Source organism: Arabidopsis thaliana, assembly GCF_000001735.4.
Source record: "Arabidopsis thaliana chromosome 1 sequence".
NCBI lineage: Eukaryota > Viridiplantae > Streptophyta > Magnoliopsida > Brassicales > Brassicaceae > Arabidopsis > Arabidopsis thaliana.
The window spans coordinates 23,563,302-23,588,883 of record NC_003070.9 but is presented as its reverse complement, the minus strand read 5'-3'; the positions used below and the strand labels follow the sequence as shown (position 1 = coordinate 23,588,883).

The window sequence follows — 25,582 nt, the reverse complement described above, 5'->3', positions numbered from 1 at the left end:
TCAAGACCAATTGATTCTTTTATTTTCTTTTTGCTGATTCTTATGGCACTATCATGGTTGCCCAATTTTGACATCAATAGCTTAAAACTGTAAAGAGCAAAATCAATGAGATGTGTTATAGCATTTCATATAGGTACACATGAATCTCTCAAATGCATTTACTTTGACTAACTGTTCTTATTTTATGTATACATTAATTAATACATTACACACAAACTGGAATTGTAATGTTTACATAATTTTGATTCATATTCCATGAGTAAACTTACAAAAAATATATAACAAGACAAGGATCCCAAATCCATGAATAAAGCTGCACGCTTCTCATAACAAGACAATGGATCCTAATCCATGAGTAAAACTTCAAACTTACGAAAACAAGACCATTTCCTTAATCATACGTGAATCTTCAAACTTTTATGTTGTGTGTTTCTATTTTTCTATCAGAGACGGTAGAAATTTGAAACCTTCAGTGATTCAAATTTCAAAGTTGTTTTCACTTATAGAGACATCAGAACAAGTTAAAATTGACCATCACATAACATATCTCATTTCAACAGTGAAATAAATAAGCACGACAAATAAAAAAAAATTAACAAGTGGAAACATCAGAATCGAAATCGATCAAGCAAGAAGCAAAATGGCATTGAATCTTCCATTATTTCATTCATCCTCCAAATGATGATCCTGCAAAGCAAACACACTAAGCTAATCAGAGAGGGTTAATCTAGACTCTGTATCTTAAATTTGACTTGGACAATTCGATAGCAAACTTCTCCGAAACCCAAAATGAAAGAGCATAAACTGAAAAGAAAAAAAATGAGACGAGGACATACCTCACTCTTCTGCAGATCCTCCAATATTGCAAATGCTTTTCGTAATTCTTTCTTACTGCATAAGCCGGCCAGCATACAGTGGAAAGTGATGTAATCTGGAGCCACACCACAAGAAATCATCTCATTGAGAAGGTCTTGAGCGGCATCGAGATCACCCACTTGACAAAACCCATGAATCAAAGTAGTGTAAGTAACTGTATTAGCAACTATTCCTCTTCGATGCATCTCACAGAAAATCTCCATTCCATTGTCAACCCTTTTAGCCTTACAATAGCCATTGATTAGGGTGCTAAAAGTGACTACATCCGGAGAGCAGCCCTTGCTAGCCATCGAATCTAACATGCGCTTTGCATCATCTACACGATCCTGCTTGCAAAATCCATCGATCATTGAGTTATATGTGATTGTGGTAGGAAATATACTCCAACGAAGCATCTCCTTGTATATTTCTTCAGCCTCGGAGACCTTTCTTTCTTTGACAAATGCATTGATCAATGCACTGAAAGTAACAATATCAGGATTGATTTGCTTTTCAATCATATGACGCAACAATTGGTCGGCATCACTCCATCTACCAGAGTGACAAAAAGAGTCTATCATACAATTGTAAGTGAGAACATTGGGAAAAATACCTTTCTCATGCATTTCAGTGAAAAGGTTTTGAGCATTGATGTGGTTCCCGTCCTTGCAAAGGCGATCAACGATGGCAGTAGAGATTACAACATCGGCTTTGATGTGGCTTTGCCCCATCTTCCTAAGCAGATTCAAAGCCGAGACAACCAATCTTACACAATCCATTTACAATTGTTCCGTAAGTAACCGCGTTAGGTTGATGACCTTCTTCTACCATCCGATCAACAAGAGCTAGCGCTTCAAGAACTCGACCCTCACGACAAAGACTGTTCATCAGTGTGTTGAAGGTGACAACATTGGGTCTACATCCAGTTTCAACCATATAATCAAAGAAAGCTACGGCCTCAGAAATCCTACCTGATTTTTTGTTTGAACATTGGGTCTACATCCAGTTTCAACATTGGGTCTACATCCAGTTTCGCCTGATTTTTTGTTTTTCTTCTCGATATCTCTCTTTTCTTTTTTTCACACTTCTCGATCTCTCTAACCATAAAGGAGTGTACATTCAAACAGTGTGAGCTCTGAGACCGAGTGAGCGTAGTAAAACATAATCAGAAAACTACCGGTTCCATTAATTGGTCGGTACATTGACCGGTTAAGATTAATCTAGCCGGACCGGGACTTTAACTCTGGTTTTGCCATCTAAATAACGTTTTTTTCTTTTCCTATAACATCTACTTAAATTTTGACATTAGTTAAGTTGGAGCTATTGAAGTCAATATCGTTCTTCTTTCTAAATTTTAGTGATTTTTTTTTAAGATAAATTTTAGTGAAACTAAATAACCTATTTTTCTCCTACGGAACAAATTATTGGGCTCTGTAACGAGTTTCGCTTCATACTAAACCGTACAAGAATCTGCCAAATATATATTCAATTCTTAATCAAATCTTCTAAATATAGTATTGTTAAATATAAAATATTTAGTGTATAAGTGGGATAATAATTTGAACCAACCTATTATATTTTCTATGAATAAAATTTATAAACGGATGGACATCTATAAGATCCGATAGTATTTTGTTCCACCCAACAGTATTTTGTTCCATCCGCTTAATGCATTAAACGTAAAATATGAAAATAAACTAAACAAATATGTCGTGAGCAATTACAAGTCTCTTGTAAACCAACGTTTGGTTCCCAAGACTCAAATCAAACAGTGACACACAATGGTTTCTTCTCTTAGTATGATGTGAGATCTAACCATATCATCGAACAAATCAGTGGCATCATCTTAAATTTTGAGATAATGAAACCCACTTGTCAATTTCAAACTCTCTCCTTCTAATGTTCCTTGGCCCTTTGATGAAAGTATACATGTCTTGACGGAAAGAAGATGAATCAATCTCGTGCTGATCAATCAGGTAGAAGCAGTAGCAGATTCCGATTTCAAAACCCTAGCCAACATTTTTGTTGTTGTTTCGCCTGTTTTTGTTTTTTTGTTCTCTTATCGATCTTACTCTAACTCTAAGCGAGTGATGACCGATGATGAAGGAATCCCAGAAAACCGGTAATTTTAAATTTGAATCATAAAACCGGTTCGATCTCAACGATTCCGAAACCGGTTTGATTGGTCCAGTGGACTTGTCACAACGTCGTAAACAAATACTATTTTCCTTATCCGAACCGGTTCGTACCAATTTCCTGATGAAATCAAATCAATTACACAATAATCAAATTTTGGAAGATAAGGAAAAAAGAAAAGGAGCGTGCAAAAAAAAGTCACAGTCGCGAGATAAAATCCGAAGCTAGCGAAAAGCTTCGATTTCCAGCGATCCTAGTGTTGGATTCTACGATTTTAGGGTTTAAATCTTGAGATGTGTTCGTTATCAATGCAATTCTCGCTCTTGCAATCACCACCATCTCGTCCTTGTCCGTCTTTTTTAGCCAACCATGAACCTAAACTCTCTACTACTTCCTCCTCTGTGACCTTCCCCTTGAAGACGAACACTTGGAAGTGTAGCGGAACTGGGAATTTGTTGGTTTTGAGAGTTAAAGCTTATGGTTCTTCTTCTGATTCCTCTGCAGATTCCTCCACGCCTCCCAATGGCACTCGGGTAAATTTGCATTTGAGCTTGAAATTCCATTGGTTCAGCATTCGAAATTGATATTAGCCCTAATCACAATCGATCACTGGTTTTAAGCAGCAGCCCAAAAGCAGAAGGGATATTCTACTGGAGTATGTTCAGAATGTGAAGCCAGAGTTCATGGAGATGTTCGTTAAACGTGCCCCTAAACATGTAACTTTACTCTGCTTCATTTTCTCAAAAGAACCATTTAGAGTTAGAGCTTATGATTGATTCTATCTTGTTTCTTAGGTGGTTGAAGCAATGAGACAAACTGTGACGAATATGATTGGAACGCTGCCACCGCAGTTTTTCGCCGTTACTGTCACCTCTGTGAGTGCTTTATGTAAGCGATACGTTTTCAACAAGTTGTGTACTGTGTTTGTTACTTGGATTTATTTGTTGAATTGAGCATTATATATTGCTTTAGGTTGCTGAGAACCTTGCACAGCTGATGATGAGCGTGTTGATGACTGGATATATGTTTAGAAACGCTCAATATCGTCTTGAATTGCAACAAAGTTTGGAGCAGGTTGCTCTTCCTGAACCACGTGATCAAAAGGTGATCATTTTCAGTTTTATAACTTCTGTTTTTTGCTTGGCCTGTAAACGTGTACATGCCGATGACTTCTGCTTCTTCTTTGCTTCCCGCTGATAAGCCTTGTGTTAAGATACTGTAGGAGCATTGTAATTACCCCATGTAGCTGCGTTGATAGCTCAGCAACTATAGGTTAGTCAGTTAGCTAGAGCGCAGTATAGTTTTGGCAGAACGAGTTGGGATATTCTGGATTGGTCTCGTATATTGGTTTGGGTCGTGGTTGAGAGTTAGACTTCTCCTGATTATCAATCATCTTTTGTGTTATAGTTCTTTGGTTAATTGAATATATAAGGGGTTTACCGGTTTGAAACCTATTAGACTTTCTTTCTCTCTCTCTTTGTAGATATGCGTGTGTTTGATATATCAGGCTATATGTGACACTGGTTTTCTATTTCTGATTAAGCCAGGGGGGTGATGAAGACTATGCACCAGGAACTCAAAAGAATGTTTCTGGGGAAGTGATCAGGTGGAATAACGTATCTGGCCCTGAGAAAATTGATGCAAAAAAGTATATCGAGCTTCTGGAAGCAGAGATCGAAGAACTCAACCGTCAAGTGGGGAGAAAATCAGCGAATCAGCAGAATGAAATCTTGGAGTATCTAAAATCTCTCGAACCTCAAAATCTCAAGGCATGATGATTCATATGTTGTTATTAATTTCTCTTGATCAAATTTGTATTCCAATGTTTATTATCAATTGGAATGCTTTGAATCTGTAGGAGCTTACAAGCACTGCAGGCGAAGATGTTGCCGTAGCCATGAATACATTTGTCAAGAGGCTTCTAGCTGTGTCAGACCCTAACCAAATGAAGGTTCTCTAATAATAACTTCTTTAGCTGAAACTTGCTCTGAGTTGTGTGTTGTTTATACAGTGTGATTGTGAATTGACTGATATCAATGTTTTGGTGGTTACACAGACGAATGTGACAGAGACAAGCGCAGCGGACCTTGCAAAATTGTTGTATTGGTTAATGGTAGTTGGATATAGCATTCGCAATATCGAGGTTCGGTTTGATATGGAACGCGTGCTTGGTACTCAACCGAAGCTTGCAGAGCTGCCTCCTGGTGAAATTATTTGAGCACTGTAATGAATAAAAGCGGGGGCTTTTTTTTACCCGAAGAACTCAGATTTCATTTGTCAAGTAATTTTTATTGTAAAATTGATGGAACTCACTTTGAAGAGAAGACGGTATTGGCTGTTTGCAATTAGATCACAGATTTTGATTCAGACTCATAAATGGCAACTATGATCATTAGGCTTGCATAATGAAATGTATGGTCTGATCAACAAAGGAAAAGAACAATTGAGAATCAGAGGAAGAAGCTCTGCTTCACTTACGAGATTCCCAAATTGCAGACAAAGCTTCAATTATGATCGTTAGGCTTGCATAATGCATAATGAAATGTACGGTCTGATCAACAAAGGAAAAGATAAACTGAAAATTAGAGGAAGAAGCTCTCCGTCTCTTATGAGCTTCTCTACTCAATTCATGGGTTCTGTGAAGATCTAGCTATTTCTATGGATCAAATTGTGAACTATCATGTATTCTGATTTTACCGTATATTTATTCGATTTTGTGAAATGTCAACTTTGTATATCCATGTCTTGATGTATTCATCCTCATGCGGAGGATTATACAGGCTTAAATTTTATATCAAGATTGAGAAAATTTGAACACATGAGACTTATGAATCGACAGCAAAAAAATTAGGGGAAAAAAGAAGATGGATGGTATATGGTACAAAAAATCCAATTTCTTCTCATCTGTCAATCCATACAATTGTGTGTTTTGACAAAACTATTCAAACTAAAAATTTCAAAACCAACAAAGAAAACTGAAAACACACTAACAAAAAAAAACAAAATTTTAGATCCTATGAGACAAGAACATAACACATCATACTTCACACAACCAATATAAAGTCATCTTTACATTCCTACACCCAGAAGTATTGACACATAAGCTGTCATGACCGCAATAAAAAATCTCCCAAATGATTTGTTTCCTGCAAGACAAGTAAAAAAGTCAAACTGTTTAGTAATTTACTCTATATAGTCTCTTCTTCATAACCCGAATTGTATAACAAAACGGTTATATACGTATATTAATGATATATAATATGCATGCTTAATTACCTTTTATAACGTTAATAGAAGATGACCCGCTAAACCCTGACGCGGTTTGCGGCCGCTTAAAAAGCGGGGGAGACGGCAATAATGGTGAAAAAAGTGGTGAAGAAGGTGGTGGAGGTGATGGATATGGTGGAGGCGGTGAAGACAAAGCGGTAGCTTCGTACCTCAAGAGGCATTTAGGAGTAAAGATCTGAGCCCAACGAGACTGGTTGCAACATTCCAACATTTCTTGGACCGCAAGTTTCAAACACGTTGTGCAGTTTCTTGGATCAAGATCAGGACTACACTGAGCCATTGAATCTATATCAAACGAACCCTCGAACTGTTTCACACGTTCTTGATCCTCCACGAAATACGGTGTTGATGATAGCGATGGGGAAGAAGTCGCATTGATGATAAGCTCATCCATTTTATCGGACAGTGTTTGTGGGAAGCGATCCAAGTTAGGAGCATAACTCAAAGAGTATCTAATGATGTAAGGTCTTTCGTCTACGAGGGAGAAAAAGGATGAATCCGAGTAACGTACCATACACTCTTCATAGAATATGAAAGCTTCTTTTTGGTAAGTGCAGTTTCTTGAGATTTCTAGGGTTGCGGTTTGAACACAGTCTGAACAAGATGTTTCTGAGATGTCTCCTCTACAGAGGAACATGCCACGGACTGTGTCGGGGCTAATACCCGCCGTGGCATTGGAATAGGATCCGAGAGAGGAACGGAGGCGGAGAGAGGAGAGTACGGTTTCGCGGTTTGTCTCGTATGTGCTGGTTTGTGTAAAGTTGTCGGAGAATTGGTTGCAGAAGGTGCTCATGTGGATATGGTCAGATTCGGATATGGTTAGGTTAGTAGAGAAGAGAAGAGATAAAAGAGAAAGAAAGCAAAAGAGAGAAGAGAGACTTTGGATCATTGTTGCCATTATTTGTTCTTCTTGTTTATGAATTATGAGTGAAAGATGATATTTATAGTAGACAGATTTGTAAAAAGATGCATTATATATACTCTTTAAATAGGAAAAATATTTTATTACTATTAGGTGATTGTTGAGGCCATGTTGTTTTATAAAATATTAACTTTGTGATTCTGCAATATTGAAAACCAGATGAAATACTTGTTTAGGAATAATACAGAATTATTGAAGCTGGACACGTTTGTTATATTATTGTCTGAAGCAGAACATAAGACTTGTACGGATCAAGACCCTTTTTTAATGGGGTTAAGAAGACTCTGATTAGTCTTACAATTTGGAAGGCATGTTTTGTTGAATCTAGAGAAAATTATTAGGATATTAGTTACAGTTGGAGATACATAGAAATCAAGATATGTTTAGATCCTTGGTTCAGTCAATTGTTAAAGTCTCAACGTGAAATGAAGTACGAAACTAGATTTTCAAAATTTTAAAATAAATTTATGAGGAATTCGGATAAAGTTTTTCCAGTTTGCCTAATTAACACTTTTAAGATTTGTTTTTAACAAATAATTTCGTGAAATTTTCTTATTATATACACTTCTAAGTTCTACCCGTAATAGGCTTCCATAGTTAACCTATCTTACATTTTCACGAGACATTGCCATACATTAACCCAAAGTATTGAAATGTACGTAACATATAAATACACAAATGTCTGTATTTTTGTTTCCCTAGGTTTTGAATCTACATACACGAGAACACAACACATCGCACATCACCCAAATTCTGAGAACAGAAATATAAATTAGTAGCCACAATCCTTAAACCATCACTACATTTGATCATAAAACCATTAATAGTAACACCAAACCTGTCATGATTGCAATTACCGTTCTCCCAAAAATTTCATTTCCTGTAAAACCAAAAAAAATAGCCAAAACATATGTTTTAGTTGTTTATTCTTGATAACTGTATTGTAGACAGATAGGGTTACGGTGAACCAGAAATGTAAATTAAATGATATATACTGTTAATGACTCACTTTTTGTAACACCAAGACTCGTTACGTTCGGTTGCAAAGCGGAGATTTCATACGTGATGAGACATTTAGTATAGAAGATCCGAGCAAACTGAGCATGGCTGCAACACCCCGAGAGTCTTTGGACCGCGAGTCTCAAGCAGACGGTGCAGTTTCTTGGATCAAGATCAGGACTACACTGGACCATTGCATGTAAATCATAGGAACCTTCCAATTGAGTCACATGTTGTTGATCATCCACAAAATATGGAACTGGTAACGACGAAGACAAGGATGCTCTAAGGATAAGTGCGTCTAATTTTTCAAGAAGTGTTTGACTGAAAAATTGCGGAGAATCCAAAGAATTTCCCGTGGAGAATCTAGCGGTACTAGGTACATCCTCTACGAGCGTGAAAAAAGAAACGTTCGAGTACCGAACTATACACTCGTTAGAGATTACCAAAGCTGATTTACGATAAAAGCAGGATTTATAGATTTCTAACGTTGTGGCATTGACACAGTCTGAACAAGATGTTCTGTTTAGGTCTCCTCTGCAAAGGAACATGCCATAGATTGTATTTGGGCTAAGCCCGGCCGTGGCGTTGGAATAGCTTCCGATGGAAGAACGGTTGCGAAGTGTAGAGAGGACCGTGTCACGATTTGAAAGATAAGAGCTAGTTCGAGTGACGTTGTCGAATTGGGTGCAATCAATAAGCATTTGAGAAGCTTGGGACATGGCTCGGAGAGAGAATGAGAAGAAGCAAAACAAAGCGACGGCAAAGTGTGTATTGATTCCCGTCATTTTTTTGTGTTCTTTCTTGATTATTATGACTTATAGAAAGAACAAAACAGAGCATATAGATTTATAAAAGAGAAAAACATTGTCTCTCTTTAAAAATAAAATAGTTCAAAATGTCCAAATATAATGTTGATGACTAATTCAAAGGTTGAATCCATTATTCTTGTATATAAGACGTTGATTATCTTTACATAACATGAAGCCTAAGGTAAAAGATAAAGTTGATAATTTAGTTTTGTGAAAACTAATGTACACAAGACTTATTCGTACAATTGTTTATTAAATAGTTGTGGGTAAGGAAGAAATTCTCCAAAGTGTGTAATTATTCTTATCATTTTTGTGTGTTCCTTCTTCATTATTATAGCTTATGAGAAAGAACAAAACAGATCACATCGATTTATATAAAGAACTAAATAACAAACAGAGCACATAGATGTATATTTTTTAATCCATTCAAACCAGTGATGTCCACATATAACGAGGTAGACCAATTCAAAAGTAAAAAATTATATATATAATATATAAATGTTTTTTTGAATTTCATTATTTTGTAGAAATTATAACATTGATCATCTTAGTAGGTTCTTTATTTCTTGAATGCAAAACATGAAGTTGACACATTGGTTTCTGAAGCAATATCTGCAATCTTGGAAGATAGATAGAAAGCTAGATGGGTTGATCATACCCTAGTCATATTCTTTAGATAAGATGAAGCAGCCAGGCAAAAGATAAAGTTGACAGATTGGTTTTGTGAAAGATTCTGAAGCAAAAACCAAGACTTGTTCCTACCAATTATATTTTGGTTTCTCATTTATGAAAGATAAGTCACCCGGTGAGAACATATTAATTATTATTATTTTCTTTCTTTGGACACAATTAATTTAATTAAATATATAAACTATTATATTAGGAATAATACAAAATTATTTAAGCTGGGCAGTGTACATGTTTTTGGTATTATTGTCTGAAGCAAAACATAAGACTTGTTTAGGAAGACCCTTTTTTATGGGTTTAAGAAGACTCTGATTAGTTTTACAATTAGGAAGGCATGTTTTGATGCAGAGAAGATTATGAGGATATTAGTTAGTAGTTACAGTTGGAGATAACATAGAAAACAAGATATGTTTAGATCCTTGAATCGATCTCTGTCTTCCAAACTCTGTCCCCTATTCTTGATTCTTGATTTGACTTACAATTTCACGATAGACCATCATATATATATATTAGTATTATGATCACATCTATTTTCTTAAGACTGATAACAACGTTTTCAAAATGGCATCAATGATTTAACAGCGTTCTTAGCTTGAAATTTAGTAATTTAGATTACCTCAATTGCGCTACCACCAAATTAAGGCATGATTCGTTGTGATCATCGTATACCACCCAAAGACTTATGAGCACGTTCAATGCAATTTTTCTCTCTCCCCTATGATTCCATAATTAACTATGCTTAAATATACGAAGGAATGAGTACTGCGAGATAATCCCACTAATATAGGAGAACACATGATGCTATATCTCCATTCAATCTTTGACCAAGTCAACGTCGGTTTACTCTGGTTATGATCTTACCATCACCCAAATGGAGAGAACACAAATATAAATCAGTAGTTACAATCTTTATTACATCACTAGACTTGATCATAAACCCATTAGTAAACCTATCATGATTGCAATAAACGTTCTCCCAAATATATCATCTCCTGTAAAACCGAAAAAAAGGAGCAATTCAAAGCCATATATATCACATAAGTTCCATAGGGTGGGGAAAGGAAAAAACGGACATTATATACTGTGACTAACCTTTTGTTGTAACGCCAAGACTCGTTAGGTTTGGTTGCAAAGCAGAGATGTCATACCTCAGAAGACATTTAGGAAAGTGGATCCGAGCCCAACGAGATTGGCTGCAACATTCGGAGAATTTTTCGACCACAAGTCCCAAGCACACGGTGCAGCTGCTTGGATCAAGATCAGGACTACACTGAGCCATTGCCTCTAAATCATACGAACCTTCCACTTGAGTCACATGTTCTTTATCTTCCACAAAATATGGAACCGGTGACGAAAAAGATGAGGGGGCTTTGAGGATAAGCTCGTCTAATTTTCCAGGAAGTGTTTGATTGTAAAATTGCGGATAACTCAAAGAATCATTCTGAGAGTAACTAAAGGTGGCAGGTGAATCTTCTACGAGTGAAAAGAAAGAATTATCCGAGTACCGAACCATACACTCGTCAGAGAACATGAAAGATGTGTCATGAGATTCACAGGATTTATCCATTTCTAACGTTGCGGAATGGACACAGTTTGAACAAGATGTTTTGCTTATGTTTCCTATGCACAGGAACATGCCATAGACTGTGTTTGGGCTTAGACCGGCCGTGGCATTGAAGTAATAGCTTCCGAGGGAGGAATGATTACGAAGAGTGGAGAGGACGGTGTTGCGGTTTGATTGATAAGTGTCGGGAAATTGGTTGCAATCAGTTAGATTTTGAGAAGGTTGGGACATGGCTCCAAGAGAGAATAGGAAGAAGCAAAACAGGGAAACATCAATGATTCTTGTCATTTTTGTTATGACTAATGAGAAAGGACAAAACGTAACATAGATTTATATAATTAAATAATACCTTTGTTTATTTTATTTCATTCAGATCCGTAATGTCCACACATAAACGTGGTAGACGAGTTCAGAGGAAGAATCTATATATAACTATTGTTGTTTTTAGTTGAATATATTTCATATTTCTTGTATATATATAAAACGTTGAATATCTTTGCAGGTTCGATGAAGCAAAAAGTCAAAAGATAAAGTTGTCCATTGGTTTTGTGAAAGATCTAAACCCAAGCACAAGACTTGTTCATACATTTTAGTTTTTTTGAGAACTGAAGATATTCTGAGGTTTAGAACCACATGAATCTTTTTTTTTTTTTTTGGACTATAGACAAAAGAAAATCCAACGGGTAAGAAAAGATTAATTTATAATTTAAAAAAAAAATATATTAGTAGGGAAGTCATTAATGAGAGATATAGGTGTTTGGTTTTAACCTTTTTTCCGTCAGCAAGGTGTTTTAGGTATTTTGAGTTTTAGATTTGACATTTTTATGTAAAGTTGCAATTTTATGGAAAAGATAACAAATAAAAACCTTTAAAGTAAAAATATGGACATGCATCAAACTCCATTTCTTCTTAACTTTCTAATCAATCCATATAAACATCAGAATCAAACCTAATTTTTTTTGGGGGAAAATATTAACATTTTTTATGATCATAAATCATAAAAATATAATACACATCACACAGATTAAACGTTATTTTTTATTTCACAAATCATTTATTTAAATTAATCCATAAATCATCACATTTGGTCCCAAATCCACAAGTGCAAACACCTTAATGTCACGTCGACCCGTTTTCATTAAGCTGGCATTGTAAAAGCAATCCACGCAAATATTTTCCTGCCACAAACGAAAAAACACAAATTAGAGTAAACCCTCCTTATCAATAGTATGTGAACTATTAGGAATAAATATTTGATTAAAAGTTCTAAACAATACATACAACAATCATATATCTCTTTTCAAGAAAACCACGGATTAAGTGCTCAGCGGGGGCGGTGGTTGCGAAAGAGGAGGCGGCAATTGAGGCGGCAGAGACAGAGGAGGCGAAGATGTCGGAGATATAGGAGGCAGAGACGATGGAGACGGCGCTGGTGATGGCAAAACAAAGGTTCTATATCTCAAAATACATTTAGGAGTAAAAATCAGAGCCGAACTTGGTACACCGCAACAAGTTGAAACTGTTGCATACGCAAATCTGAGGCAAATGGTACAGTTTGATGGATCAAGATCAGGACTACACTGAATCATTGACACTAAATCATATGAACCCTCTAACTGAGTCACACGTTCTTGATCCTCCACAAAATACGGTATCAAAGTTGACGGAGAGACGTTAGGAATCAGTTGGTCTAATTTATTGGATAGGGTTTGGTTAAACCGGTTTGAGTTTGGAGCAGAACGAAGAGAGTAACGAACGATGACTGGTTTACTTTCAAATTCAGAGAAGAAGGAAACATTTGAGTATCGAACCATACACTCGTCGTAGTATATGAAAGCTCTTTTGTTAAGAGTACAGTTTGTAGCGATCTCGATTGCTGCGGTTTGAACACAGTCTGAGCAAGATGTTGTGTTGATGTCTCCTCTACAGAGGAACATGCCATAGACTGTGTCGGGGCTGAGACCGATTGTGGCGTTTAAATAGTGTACGAGCGAGGAAGTCAAGCTGAGAGTGGTGAGTAGGATGTTGCGGTTTGTTTCGTAGGAGCTGGTTTGTGTGAAGCTGTCGACGCTGCAGAAAGTGTGCATGTGTTGAGGTTGGGACATGGTTTGGTGAGATAACAAGGAAAAGAAGAAGTAAAACAGAGGAGCAGTGAGTATGATTCTTGCCATTTTGTTCTGTATTGTTCGACGAAACAGAGGAGATAGAGAATTTATAGTGGAATGAAAAGAGCTTTTCTTTGTTGATTTTTTCAAAATAGTGTCTAAATAAGGATATGGTAATACCAATTCAGAGGAAGAATATGTAAAACTAGTGTATTTTTTTCTCATATATGATAATTATGTTATTAGTAAGACAAAATCATAAAGTCGACGCAGATCAGAGTTTAATGTTTATCTTAAGCAAAACAGAAACTTAGTCCTACAATTTGTGTCAAAAACCTTTAGGGTGTATGAAAGGATTTTCTCTTTATATCACTATATCATTGATATGGCTCTAAAGGGCCTTTATATAGCTTTACAAGCTGACCTAATTCCGAAAAGACTCATGCGTTATATGCCTTAATAACAAATATAAGTAAAAAAATATAAGCAAGATACGGTAATGTATATATAGATATCCTCTTTCAAGTTGGAGAGTGAAGATCACAAACGTCAAAATTGAAAAGAAATTGTTCAAAATGTTTGCGTCCAAGACCCTAATGACGGGTTCGGTCGTACATGGGCATTGGCAATTGTTCGGTTTATAACTTCATCACGAATGAAATGAGTCAATTTCAATATATTTGACACCCTAAAGAATTTTGGAAGACGGAGAAAAAATTGCTTCAGAGACATGGTAACGAATAGGAGAATAATGAAACAATGATAGGCTTGAAGTGCTAGGATTGTTACTTAAGCAACAAGAAGTAACATAAGTAACTTGGACAGGAGCTTGCGTTGACTGCAATTTAGATGATGTAGGAGCAGCAAGTGCACCATAATTAACCAATATACTATACTCAGATTCTGAATATATATATGATGAGGACAATGGAAATTTAGAAAAAAAAATCAATTATGTCTTGCATGCATCTCCTTAATTAATCTTTCTTTCTTGTACGTTTTTTACAAACTAAAGAATAAATTAAATTGGTTTGTATAAAAAACAATTTAAGGATAAAGTGATCCGGATTTTTACCATCCGACTAATTAGTAAAAGAGGATCTATATATTTACATAATGATTAATATTTTTTAGGTCATCATACAATCATAATTTTTTTTTTGTTAAAACATCATAATATTTTTAATAGTTTTTTCCGCGGACAATGCGGAATGAGTTCTTATTAGACAAGAAAATAACATATCACACGTCACACACAATCGCAGAATACAAAGTTTAAAAAATCTTCATTATCATTGGATTGAATCACAGACCCACAAGTGCTAACACCGAAGTTGTCATTGCTGTGATGAAAATTCTCCTCAATATTTCGTTTCCTACAATAAGAAAATCCAAACACATAAACATTTTAGTTCCTCAGTCGATTATCTTCATGATAGTTGGATTTTTAGATCATGGGCGAGTTTATAGTTCTCATAGACAAATAAAGTTTGATTACTACACAAACAGCTGCGGTGTCTTGGCGGGAAGAAATTAAAACATTATCTTTTGACGTAACTTGTAAAAAAAAAAAGATTAGAGTCGAGGGCATATATTATGCTCACCTTTCATAACGTTAATAGACGATGAGCCGCTTGGTGATTGAGAAGTTGGCAAACCGGTTGTGTCATACTTCAAAAAACATTTAGAAAGATAGAACTGAGCAAAACGAGCATTGGTACAACAGCCTGAGAGACCTTTGACCACAAGTCTCAAACAGACGCCGCAATTTGCTGGATCAAGATCAGGACTACACTGAACCACCGTGTCTAATGTATACGAGCCCTCTAATTCATTTACACGTGATATATCCTTCACGTAATAAGGCGTAGAAGCAGACAAAGAAGACTTTGATGCTATGAGGATAATTAGTTGCTCTACCTTATTGGATAACGTTTGTTGGAAAGAACTAAAAAGAGAAGTAGGAAAAGTGGCGAGAGAGTATTTAGCGACGTAAGGCCCGTCTAGTTCTACGAGCGTGAAGAAGGAAACATTGGAGTATCGAACCATACACTCCTCGTAGAATATTAGAGCAGTTTTTCTGGAAGTGCAGTTATTATTTTTAGTGATTTCTAGGGTTGCGGTTTTGACACAGTCCGAACATGATGTTTTGGTGAGGTCTCCTCGGCAGAGAAACATGCCATAGACTGTGTCGGGGCTAAGACCGATTGTGGCATTGGAATAGGTTCCAAGGGAGGAACGGTCACGGAGAGAAGAAAGTAGGGTTTCACGGTTTGCTTTGTATGAGCTGGTTTGTGTGAAGTTGTCGGATAATCTGTCGTCGCAGAAAGTGGCCATGTGTTGAGGTTGGGACATGGTTTGGTGAGAAAAGAGAGAGAATAAGAAGAAGAAGCAAAACAAAGGAGCAGTGAATCTGATGAAAGTTGCCATTTTTTGGTACTTTCGTGTTTATGAAGGTAGATTAAAACTGAGCAGAAACCTAGCCATTTATATAGGGAAAGATCTTCTCCTATTTTTTAATTCATTCAAACATGTAACGTCCTAATATATATACCAATTCAGAGGGAGAAGATATATATATAATATGTGTTGTTGTTTCAGAATTGAACAATCAGATGATTTCATCAATAACAAGTTGAATCTATAAATCTGAACAACAAACATCATCTTTTAATGTTACTTGTTCTTGAAACTATGAAAAAATCATAAAGTTGACTTGATATTATTAGCTTTGTAAGCGTATGAAACAAAACATGGACTTGTTATATCCAATTTTAATTCGAAAACAAAGATTTGATGCAAAGAAGAAAATTTCTAGGGTCAAAGTCGTGCCTGTTCACAAACAGCACGAACTATCATTTGGAAGAATTGTGGTATTTACAAAAAAGTATTACCATAATCATATTCCAAAACTTAAATAAAATAATTATAAATTCATTTAGTTGAAGATCCTTAAACCTAATATAATTTCAAATTAAAACACTTCAGAAATATAATTTCAAAACAATTCAGAAAATCTTTTTTTTTTTTCATTTTAGAACGTAAAGTCGAAAGGATATGGATATATATAGGTAAGCCTAATCCATATAAACTGCCTCAAGTTCCACGACGTGGATCATACAATTCCCGTTTAACTTAATTTGATCAATAGTTTTCCCATTTTCACATTTTACGCATACTGATATTTTATCTAACGACTTTTGATAAATAATATGTTGAGCGTTTATTATTGGATTTGTTTTATGTAGTAACGAATGAGGAAACTTTGGCTATCTCTAGAGAACTAAAAGGTATATTAATTGTTGTAGATTTTTTTTTTTTTTTTGTAAAGTTCAGTTGGAGAGTGGAAGAAAATTCAACGAGTAATTTAGCTAAGTTGTGAATGTTAAAACGTTATGATAATTTAATTTATTCAAGCTAGTTTATGAACAAATTCAGAAAATGATTATAATAAAAAAAATAACCGCCGAAATTTGGATTGCTTCAGATGACCCTAGTCAGATTTTTGTACAATAGTTTATCCTAGTCCTAGTCAATCCTTTCTATTTTAATACAGTTTTTTTGCCAGTTTTAGTAATTTAATAATTTTGTGAAGTGGTTTGAATAGTATTACATGAAATAGTATTATTTTGGACTCTTTCCATCTTTTTTTTTGTTTATTTCTTTTATTAGTAAGCAAATGGGAATAAATTTTTATAAACTGAAAATTCTTCCAAAAAGAGTAATTCAAAGTGGGAATAATAAAATAATTTTAAAATTTCAAATAAGAAATCGACAACCATGTAAACGATAATTATAAGATAGCTTGTATTCCATTTTTTCAAAAAAAAAAAAAACTAGAATTGTTGACAATAACAACCTTTAAATACTTTAAATGGGATCACTTAGACACATTATAATAAGTAATACTCTACCAATATAGAGGAGAAATTCAAAGTAACAATAAAACCAAATTAACAACCTTTTTTCTTGTTAGTTACATACATGAATGATAACACATCAACAATATTAACTCAAACCAATAGATTACATGTACGATCAACATATATTCCACTTGTAAACTGATATTCTCCTAAGAACCATTTAATGCTTTTGCGTTTTTTATTCTTAGTTTGACTTACAATTTCAGAATAGATGTAAACTACAATCATATCAAATACAATCATACAAAAAAATTCAAAGAATAATAACAATTTCTTTCAAGTCTAACAATTACAAAGACGGAACCAATAGATTTGATGTACCATGTTTCGAAAATGCTACTATAGAGGTTGAAATTGTGATTTCTTGGTATATTTGATCGATATACCACTGCTATTTTAAATGAATGTTGAAATTAGGTGTGATATGCGTTGTTAGTTACTAGATAACAGTGGACGAAAAAAAAACTTTAAAGGAAAAAATGGATATGTATCGACTCCAATCTTCTTTTATTGATCAATTATCCATCAATTATCCATGCATGATACATACATCAGAATCAACACATATAATTAACTTTGTTTTTTTAGGAACCATATTAACATTTTTAGTGATCTTGGATCCTGTGAGAACGTACACATCACACAAATTGAAGGAATACAAATTATTACGAATCATCAATATTTATGATCCATGAAATATGATCAAAGATCCACAAGTGCAAACACCAAAGCTGTCATTGTAACAACAATTCTCCCAAATATTACATTTCCTGTCATAAAAATAATAATAATAAATATTTAGAGCCGGCCCTCAATAATATAGTTTAATTAGCTATCATAATAAAATATTACACACTATGCTGATTAAATATGATAAAAGAACTATAGAAATATGCTGACCTTTAAGAACGTTAAAGGAAAACGATCCGCTAGGATTTGGAACGTTCTGTGGCGGCGTGAAAACCAGCGGCGGCGATGGCGTCTGTGGTAAAGAAGAAGGTGGCGATGATTTAGGCGGTGGAGATCGAGGAGGCGGAGCCGATGGAGATGGCGGTGGAGATAACAAAACAGAGGTTTGAAACCTCAAAAGACATTTAGGAGTAAAGATCTTGGCGTAACTTGGCAAACCGCAACAAGTTGAAATTCTAAAGAACGCAACTCGAAGACAAACGGTGCAGTTGAATATATCAAGATCAGGACTACACTGAACCATTGTGTCTAAATCATAAGAACCCTCTGATTGTGTCACACGTTCTTGATCCTCCACGAAATATGGAACCAAAGAGGACGAAGATACGTTGAATATCAATTCGCTGAATTTTTCAGTAAGTGTTTGATTGAACCGAGTCGGGTTTGGAGCAGAGCGAAGAGAGTAAATAGTGATGCTTGGTACGATTTCCAATTCAGAGGAGAAGGAAACATTTGAGTATCGAACCATACACTCGTCGTAGTATATGACGGCTCTTTTGTTAAGAGTACAATTTGAGGCGATCTCGGTTGTTGCGGTTTGGACACAGTCTACGCAAGATGCTGTGGTGATGTCTCCTCTACAGAGGAACATTCCATGGACTGTGTCAGGGCTAAGACCTTCTGTGGCGTTTGAATAGTGTCCGAGAGAGGAAGACTCGCGGAGAGAGGCGAGTAGGGTGTCGCGGTTGGTTTCGTATGAACTGGTTTGTGTAAAGTTGTTGGTAGGATTGCAGACAGTAAATATGTGGTCAGGTTGAGACATGGTTTGGTGAGATAACAAAGAGAAGAAAAAGAAGTAAAACAGAGGGATAGTGAGGGTAATTATGATTCTTGCCATTTTGTTCTTTGTTTTTTTTTTGACAAAACAGAGGAGATAGGAATTTATAGTAGAAAGAAAACTTTTTTTCTTTTTGTTGATTTATTCAAAATGATGTCGGAATAACGATGGTATTACCAATTCGAAGAAAGAATATGTAAGACTTATATTGTTTTCATCCATGATAGCTATATCTTTACCAAGACAAAATCATAAAGTTGACACAATTTGGTTTTTGTGTTTCTTAATCAAAACAGAGACTTAGTCCTAAAACTTGGAAGAAAGAGTTTGATGCAGAGAAAGTAAAGAAATTACTGCAGAGTCATGGCGGCGAACGGGAGAAGAATGTAACCTTGAACAGGATAGGCTTGAAGTGCTGGACTTGTGCCTTGAACAGCAAGATTTGTACCAAACATCATAGGAGCAAAACCAGTGCTAGGAAAGAACAACCCGGGAGGAGTTGTAGCAGCTGATGGAGGACTTGTGGCACCATTAAAGGTGAAGTGACGGGAAGCAGATGAGCTACTGGTTGCTCCACATGCAGTGCATCCATGTGCTGGGGGAGAAACAGTTGGTGGTGAAAAAGCAGCGTTTGGCCTTGAGCCTATGGTAGAAGCAGGAGCAGCAGGAAACGGCCCACCTGCACAAGAGATTAGTCAATGTTACAGAGAGATATAAAAGAGAAAAATGTTATATATGTATAAAAGATTTAACTTATTAGTTAGTTAATTACCTTTGTCTCCTTGCTTGTAATCTTCCCACCTTAGTTCTTCATGGCTTTTGTGTAGATAAGGTTTGGAAGCAGATATGGAAATATAAATGTTGCCTTTGCTAGTGGGGAAACTCCAACCAGATGAGTTATCCCCTTCATGTGTTGGCGCATAACCAGGATTCATACTACCTTGTTCAGTGGGGCGACTCCATTCATGAGATGCAAAAGGATAGGATCCAGTATTGGTATTGCTGCTAAATGCAGGGGACAGTGAAAAAGGCGTGCTCGGCAACACAGAAGCATCTCCATTGAAACCGAAATGTTGAGGACCTGCACCGATTGAACCACCACCAAAATTTGGTGGGTTTGATCTAAATAGGTTGGAGGAAGATCCAGGCAGGTAACCAACACCAAATCCGGGAAAAGAACTGTTCAATGGAGATCCAGGCAGGTAACCAACACCAGTAGTCGATGGGTTTTGTCCGAGAAGGTTGGAAGAGGATTGTCCGAAAAAGTTGGAAGAAGAGGGTGCTGGCAGGGAACCAAAAGCAGAGTTGAACAGCGAAGAACCACTCGACGGAGATGGTGGGACGCAACCAAATGGGGGGAATGTGGAAGTGCTAGATGCACTAGCTTGGACAGGAGCTTGCATTGGCCCAAAAGGTGAAAACAAACTCGCTGGAGTTGCACCAAAAATTTCAGTACTAGTGGAGGAGGAAGCTACTGGCGAGATACCAACATCAGGTCTGGCAAAAGCAACATTGTTCCCAAACGGTGAACCAAAAGCAGGCTTGCCACAATTATGCGCTGGCCCAAAGCTAGGAGATGGGGAATTTCTTGATGCACTAGCTTGGAAGGGAAAACCAGTTATCTCGAATCTAGGTGTTGAACCGAACATACTTAGACCGAAAGCTTGTGTTGGTTGACCAAAAGCTTGGGTTGGACCACAAGCTGGGGTTGGTGCCGAACTAACTGATGTAACAGCAGGAGCGAATCCGAGTAGTGAAGAACTGTGAAATGGAGATGAAGTTGAGGATGAGGAAGTGGCAGATGCACTAGATGATGTAGCAAATCTATCGATCCATAATCTAGGTGATGAGGCAGGAGATTGCGCTGGACCAGAACTAACGGATGTGATGGCAGCAGGAGCGGATCCGAAACTGAATGGTGAAGAACTGTGAAGTGGAGATGAAGTTGAGGATGTGGAAGTGGCAGACGCACCGGAACCAGAAGTAGCTAGGAGAATGCGAGGCTCACCAAATGTAGGAGATGGCGCTGGTCCCGAACTAACGGGTGTGATGGCAGCATGAGCGGATCCGAAGCTGAATGGTGAAGAAAAAATTTGAACTGGAGATGATGTTGAGGTAGAAACTGTAGCACCAGAATCATGTCCAAGAGCTTGAACTGGAGATGATGTTGAAGTTGAAACAACAGCAGCAGAATCAAGTTCAAGAGGTGGAACTGGTCCATCATTAACCGGCACTGAAGTGATGGATGAGCCAATCACATTGCTCTGTTCGGATTCTGGAGTATTAAGTAGGTCTGGATTGGTAAACTGGTAACAGTTACTGCACTCTGGCTCAGAAAAATCAATCTTCATTCTTCTTTTGATCTTTCAAACTGTTAACCACACAAAAATAAGAAAGGACGCAAATTTGTTTTGGATTAGAGGATAACTTTCAGAAACTAATTCGTATTGCAGAAACTAAGTAACAAAAACCCTAAATCCAGATCCGTTAAGATAGTAATTTCCACTCAAATTTGGGGGTTATACATCAGAAAGTAACGATTTTTATTCAGTAATCAGTACAAATGAGTAATTGCAGGATCATTGAATCGATAGTTCCAACCGATAACAGAGCACTGTTCTCGAATCCACAGAGGAAACAGTATGTAGAAAGCGTGGAAAAGAAGCAACAAAAGAACCCTAATTACAAAGAGAAAACATGATCTAACCCAAATCAAGCAAAACAAAGACATAGAAGATCAAGAGATACTGATCGGCAATTCACAATTGTTGCAAGTATTAAAATCGCCCAAAATCGTCAGAGTTTAATAAAAATTGAACCTTTATCAAAGTAGGAAGCAGGGCACCGACCAAGTGATTGAAGGAGAAGCTTACGGAGACAACAACAATGGTGCGGTTTCCGAGTCTGATGATGAAATCAAAGTTAGGGTTAGTGTGAAGAAGAAGAAAAAAGAGTTAACTTTGTGGTTTCAATTTATAGGAAACGATTTCTTCAATTTGCCTGCGTCGCTCTAACGCTTCCTCTAAGATTGTTTTTTCCTTGCTGATTTTTTCTTGTGGCGTTGTTTTAACGCTAGCCGGACGTTTTAGGCAATCTAATGGAAATCTCAATCAATTTAAAATTTAAACCAGACAATTATATATATTTTTTTTAACTTGTTAAGATTTTTCACTTTAAATAAATTTCACTAAAATGAGAAAATAGAAAAGAAAATTTGATTCCCAAAAAAAAAAAACAATAAGAGCGAAAAGGTATGTTTATACTTAGACCATCTCCATCAATAATTTCTTAATTGAGAAACTGTTCAATATAAAAATAAAATATAATTAAAAAGTATGAGAGAGAGTAGAATTAGTTTCTCAAGTGAGAAACTTTGAGAAACCCATAAGAACACTTGTATATCAGGTCAAATATTATTTTATTGTTAAAATTTAATTATATAACTAATATTTATTAAAATACTAATATTTTTTTTTTTTGAGAAACCAAGAAGGTATCTCAGTGATGGAGATGCCCTTATATCATACCAAACTTCAACAAAAACAAGTATTGGAGTCGACTGTGTGATAGGTTCGTCCTCATCCAAAGACATAGCTTGAAGGACTTTTTGATATAATTATGTGTTTGGTGTGTATAGGTGTGGTGATGAGTGCAAGGATGCAAGAAAGCAAAAAGGGTATATTATTGAAGCCAAAGACATGCAATACCAATGCAGATTGTGCTAAGTTTTGCAAAGGTCCAATCCAGAACTGCCTATATCATACTTGTGCCTGCGTGCCGGGAAATCCTCATTGTTGCTAGAAACATCCCCACACATTAGTTTCTAAAATTCTTTTGCTTCTGATTCAATATATATATATATATATTTTTTTTGTAGTGGCTTAATTATTTCCGCGCAAAAATAAAATAAAATTATGTTTTCCTTGTGTGTTTTTTTTGTTAATTATGTTTTCCTTGTTCGTCTCTTGATTTTCTAATTGCATTCACAAGACGCAAAATCTCTACACAACTAGACCGAACAACTTAAGCTAATCAGCAGTATTAAATATGACAATTAATGGAACCAAGAGATAAAACCATTAAATATGACTCAAAAAACCGACTTCTTTATGCTAAAGTTATTTATTAACACTCGCTGAGATATATTTGTATGATATGTATAATGGCTATATATATGCACATAAGAGGAAGCTAGAGAGTACTATGTGATGTGTATTAACGCTTGAAACTGGAGAGGATAAAGACATTAGACATTAGTCAGAATTCCACATACTCCCCATCATACATAGCATACAAAACAGAGGAGAGCTTTTTGGTTGATTTATCCAAAACAATGATGTTTTTATATAGTACATTCAAAGGAAGAACATGTAACACGAACTGTTTTCATCCATGACAGCTATATTTTTACAAAGACAATCATAAATTTGACACAATTTTTTTTTTTTTTTTTCTTAAATCAAGACAAAGACTTAGTCCTACAATTTGGAAGACAGAGTTTGATGCAGAAAGTAAAGAAATTACTGCAGAAGTGCAGATTCATGGCGGTGAATGGGAGAAGAATGAAACCTTGGACAAGATAGCCTTGAACTGCTGGAGAGTAAAGAAATTACTGCAGACTCATGGCGGCGAATGGGAGAAGAATGAAACCTTGAACAGGATAGGTTTGAAGTGCTGGAGTTGTGCCTTGAGCAGCAAGAGTTGTTCCAAACATCATAGGACCAGAACTAGTGGTAGGAAAGAACAACCCGGGAGGAGTTGTGGCACCATTAAAGGTGAAGTGATCAGAAGCAGAGGAGCTACTTGTTGCTCCACAGGCTGTGCATCCAAATGCTGGGGAAGAAACAGCACCTGTTTCATGGGGTCTCTGAACACTCGAGCTTACGGCAGGATATGTCGTCGAGAAAGATGAAAAAGCGCTCGGAAACTGGGAATCGAAACCAGGGAAAGGCGCATTAGGTTGACCGAAACCGGTAGATGAAAATGTTGTAGCACCACCAGCAGCAGCAGGGAAGAAACCAAAAGCAGGACCAGTAAAGTTTCCTAGCGTTGTACTAAAATTTGTCCTCTGATGATGATCAGGTACGCTTGGAGAAGCAAATAATGATGTCGATACCGTTGATGGTGAAAACACAGCGTTTGGCTTTGAGCCTATGGGAGAGGCATGAGCAGCAGGAAACGACCCACCTGAACATGAGATTAGTCAAAATTACAGAGACATATAAAAGAGAAAATATACATACCAAAGATTTAAATGATGAGATAGTTACCTTTAGCTTCTTTCTTGTAATATTCCCACCTTAATTCATCATGGCTTTTATCTACATAAGGCTTGAAAGAAGATATGTTTTGTCCCTCATGCGAGCTCGGCAAGAGAGTAGTAGCTCCATTGAAACCAAGAGGTTGAGGAGATGATGTTTTAACACCAGCAAAGGCTGAACCACCAATAGAGTCGTAACTTAGTGGATGTTGCGCTGGCCCAAAAAGTGAAGAACCACTCGTTGCAGATGTACCAAAAACTGATGCAGTAGTCGTCGATGGGTTTGGTCCAAAAAGGTTAGAAGAGGAAGATGCAGGCGAGGAACCAAAAAAAGGTTTAGCAAAAGAACATTCACACCTTGTAGGTGCTGGGGTGCTTGAACAACAAGCAAAAGTAGTCTTGGGGAAATCTTGGGACGGCCCAAACAGTGAAGAAACACTCACTGGTGTTGTACCAAAAACTACTGTACTAGTAGAGGAGGAGGAGGAGGATGCTGGATAGACAGCAACATCGGGTCTGGCCCAGGCCCATTCAACACCGCGCCCTGCAGTAGAATAAGCACTAATACTCCAAGGCACATTTTGCGCTGGCCCAGACAGTGAAGAACTCGGTGGAGGTGGTGGGACGTAACCAAATGGGAGGAAGCTAATGGGTGTGGGTGTGGAAGTACTAGACACACCAACAGATGTGGTGGCAGCAGGAGCGGATCCAAAGCTGAATGATGAAGAACTTTGAACTGGAGATGATGTTGAGGTTGAACCAATAGCAGCAGAAGCATGTCCAAGAGCTTGAAATGGTCCGGAACTAACCGGAACTGAAGTGATGGATGAGCCAATCACATTGTTCGGTTCAGATTCTTGAGTATTAAGTATGCCTGAATCGCGACAATGGTAACAGTTCCTGTACTCTGGCTCAGAAAAATCAACCCTCATTCTTCTTTTGTCTTTCAAACTGTTAACAAAGAAGAAAAAAGAAAAACAGAGAATCGATACAAAGCTGTTGAATCGATACTTACAAACGAAAACAGAGAATCAAAGTAGAAGATAAGGAAACAGTATGAGAAAGCGTGCAAAAGAAGCAACTCAAGAGCCCTAATTGCAGAAGGAAAATATGATCTAACCCAAATCAAGCAAAACAAAGACAGAGATCAGTATTAGAAATGTTTCAAGAATCACAAATCGAACCTTTGAACCAGTAGGAAGCGGAGCAACGACGGAGATAGTGAAAGAGGAGCTTACTGAGGCAAAAGAAATGGTGATCTTCTGATGAAGGAAAAGAGCACTT

At 36.7% G+C, this 25,582-nt stretch overlaps 11 protein-coding genes across 19 annotated transcripts; 3 read left to right on the top strand and 8 right to left on the bottom strand.

Moving 5' to 3' along the window:
* Positions 1-462: 462 nt before the first annotated feature.
* On the bottom strand, positions 463-1,879 carry AT1G63630 (Tetratricopeptide repeat (TPR)-like superfamily protein). Of its 2 annotated transcripts, NM_001334114.1 has the most exons (3): positions 1,469-1,879; positions 837-1,335; positions 463-687 (listed from the first exon to the last, which is right to left on the bottom strand). In NM_001334114.1, the coding sequence occupies exons 2-3, from the start codon at positions 1,269-1,271 to the stop codon at positions 664-666; spliced, it is 459 nt and encodes a 152-aa protein (NP_001319309.1). In that variant the 5' UTR covers positions 1,272-1,335; positions 1,469-1,879; the 3' UTR covers positions 463-663. The 2 variants fall into 2 exon arrangements, with proteins under 2 accessions (NP_001319309.1, NP_176550.2); NM_105040.2 differs by having other exon boundaries at positions 514-687; positions 837-1,868.
* AT1G63615 (uncharacterized protein) lies at positions 820-1,957 on the top strand. Its single transcript, NM_001334113.1, has 4 exons — positions 820-877; positions 901-1,022; positions 1,292-1,764; positions 1,869-1,957. Exon 3 carries the CDS (start codon positions 1,377-1,379, stop codon positions 1,653-1,655), a length of 279 nt encoding a protein of 92 aa, NP_001320754.1. The 5' UTR covers positions 820-877; positions 901-1,022; positions 1,292-1,376; the 3' UTR covers positions 1,656-1,764; positions 1,869-1,957.
* Positions 1,958-3,099: 1,142 nt separating this feature from the next.
* Positions 3,100-5,688, top strand: AT1G63610 (uncharacterized protein). 3 transcript variants are annotated; one of them, NM_105039.5, is made up of 7 exons: positions 3,100-3,524; positions 3,615-3,707; positions 3,786-3,866; positions 3,964-4,095; positions 4,539-4,760; positions 4,850-4,942; positions 5,048-5,688. In NM_105039.5, exons 1-7 carry the CDS (start codon positions 3,285-3,287, stop codon positions 5,207-5,209), a joined length of 1,023 nt encoding a protein of 340 aa, NP_176549.3. In that variant the 5' UTR covers positions 3,100-3,284; the 3' UTR covers positions 5,210-5,688. The 3 variants fall into 3 exon arrangements, with proteins under 3 accessions (NP_176549.3, NP_001320755.1, NP_001319308.1); NM_001334112.1 differs by having other exon boundaries at positions 3,161-3,524; positions 4,535-4,760; positions 5,048-5,506; NM_001334111.1 differs by having other exon boundaries at positions 3,161-3,524; positions 4,539-4,942; positions 5,048-5,506.
* A 176-nt stretch (positions 5,689-5,864) lies between these two features.
* Positions 5,865-7,207, bottom strand: AT1G63600 (Receptor-like protein kinase-related family protein). Its single transcript, NM_001334110.1, has 2 exons — positions 6,268-7,207; positions 5,865-6,137 (listed from the first exon to the last, which is right to left on the bottom strand). Exons 1-2 carry the CDS (start codon positions 7,175-7,177, stop codon positions 6,061-6,063), a joined length of 987 nt encoding a protein of 328 aa, NP_001319307.1. The 5' UTR covers positions 7,178-7,207; the 3' UTR covers positions 5,865-6,060.
* Positions 7,208-8,181: 974 nt separating this feature from the next.
* On the bottom strand, positions 8,182-8,988 carry AT1G63590 (Receptor-like protein kinase-related family protein; the record flags this gene model as incomplete). The annotated part of the gene is made up of 1 exon (NM_105037.1): positions 8,182-8,988. One exon carries the CDS (start codon positions 8,986-8,988, stop codon positions 8,182-8,184), a length of 807 nt encoding a protein of 268 aa, NP_176547.1.
* Positions 8,989-10,397: 1,409 nt separating this feature from the next.
* Positions 10,398-11,555, bottom strand: AT1G63580 (Receptor-like protein kinase-related family protein). Its single transcript, NM_105036.2, has 2 exons — positions 10,792-11,555; positions 10,398-10,691 (listed from the first exon to the last, which is right to left on the bottom strand). The coding sequence occupies exons 1-2, from the start codon at positions 11,549-11,551 to the stop codon at positions 10,630-10,632; spliced, it is 822 nt and encodes a 273-aa protein (NP_176546.1). The 5' UTR covers positions 11,552-11,555; the 3' UTR covers positions 10,398-10,629.
* An 860-nt stretch (positions 11,556-12,415) lies between these two features.
* On the bottom strand, positions 12,416-13,621 carry AT1G63570 (Receptor-like protein kinase-related family protein). Of its 3 annotated transcripts, NM_001334108.1 has the most exons (2): positions 12,545-13,590; positions 12,416-12,441 (listed from the first exon to the last, which is right to left on the bottom strand). In NM_001334108.1, exon 1 carries the CDS (start codon positions 13,432-13,434, stop codon positions 12,580-12,582), a length of 855 nt encoding a protein of 284 aa, NP_001319306.1. In that variant the 5' UTR covers positions 13,435-13,590; the 3' UTR covers positions 12,416-12,441; positions 12,545-12,579. The 3 variants fall into 3 exon arrangements, with proteins under 3 accessions (NP_001319306.1, NP_001321761.1, NP_176545.1); NM_001334109.1 differs by lacking the exon at positions 12,416-12,441 and having other exon boundaries at positions 12,494-13,621; NM_105035.2 differs by lacking the exon at positions 12,416-12,441 and having other exon boundaries at positions 12,545-13,472.
* Positions 13,622-17,776: 4,155 nt separating this feature from the next.
* On the bottom strand, positions 17,777-19,346 carry AT1G63550 (Receptor-like protein kinase-related family protein). Its single transcript, NM_105033.2, has 2 exons — positions 18,192-19,346; positions 17,777-18,061 (listed from the first exon to the last, which is right to left on the bottom strand). Exons 1-2 carry the CDS (start codon positions 19,096-19,098, stop codon positions 17,994-17,996), a joined length of 975 nt encoding a protein of 324 aa, NP_176543.2. The 5' UTR covers positions 19,099-19,346; the 3' UTR covers positions 17,777-17,993.
* Positions 19,347-19,388: 42 nt separating this feature from the next.
* Positions 19,389-21,926, bottom strand: AT1G63540 (hydroxyproline-rich glycoprotein family protein; the record flags this gene model as incomplete). Its single annotated transcript, NM_105032.2, has 3 exons — positions 21,858-21,926; positions 19,811-21,409; positions 19,389-19,717 (listed from the first exon to the last, which is right to left on the bottom strand). The coding sequence occupies exons 2-3, from the start codon at positions 21,387-21,389 to the stop codon at positions 19,389-19,391; spliced, it is 1,908 nt and encodes a 635-aa protein (NP_176542.1). The 5' UTR covers positions 21,390-21,409; positions 21,858-21,926.
* A 730-nt stretch (positions 21,927-22,656) lies between these two features.
* On the top strand, positions 22,657-22,839 carry AT1G63535 (Defensin-like (DEFL) family protein; the record flags this gene model as incomplete). Its single annotated transcript, NM_001036147.1, has 1 exon — positions 22,657-22,839. One exon carries the CDS (start codon positions 22,657-22,659, stop codon positions 22,837-22,839), a length of 183 nt encoding a protein of 60 aa, NP_001031224.1.
* Positions 22,840-23,297: 458 nt separating this feature from the next.
* AT1G63530 (uncharacterized protein) lies at positions 23,298-25,569 on the bottom strand. Of its 4 annotated transcripts, NM_001334107.1 has the most exons (4): positions 25,483-25,569; positions 24,309-25,249; positions 23,689-24,225; positions 23,329-23,607 (listed from the first exon to the last, which is right to left on the bottom strand). In NM_001334107.1, exons 2-4 carry the CDS (start codon positions 25,228-25,230, stop codon positions 23,498-23,500), a joined length of 1,569 nt encoding a protein of 522 aa, NP_001321450.1. In that variant the 5' UTR covers positions 25,231-25,249; positions 25,483-25,569; the 3' UTR covers positions 23,329-23,497. The 4 variants fall into 4 exon arrangements, with proteins under 4 accessions (NP_176541.1, NP_001321452.1, NP_001321450.1 ...); NM_105031.4 differs by having other exon boundaries at positions 23,298-24,225; NM_001334106.1 differs by having other exon boundaries at positions 24,309-25,569.
* Between the last annotated feature and the right edge of the window lie 13 nt (positions 25,570-25,582).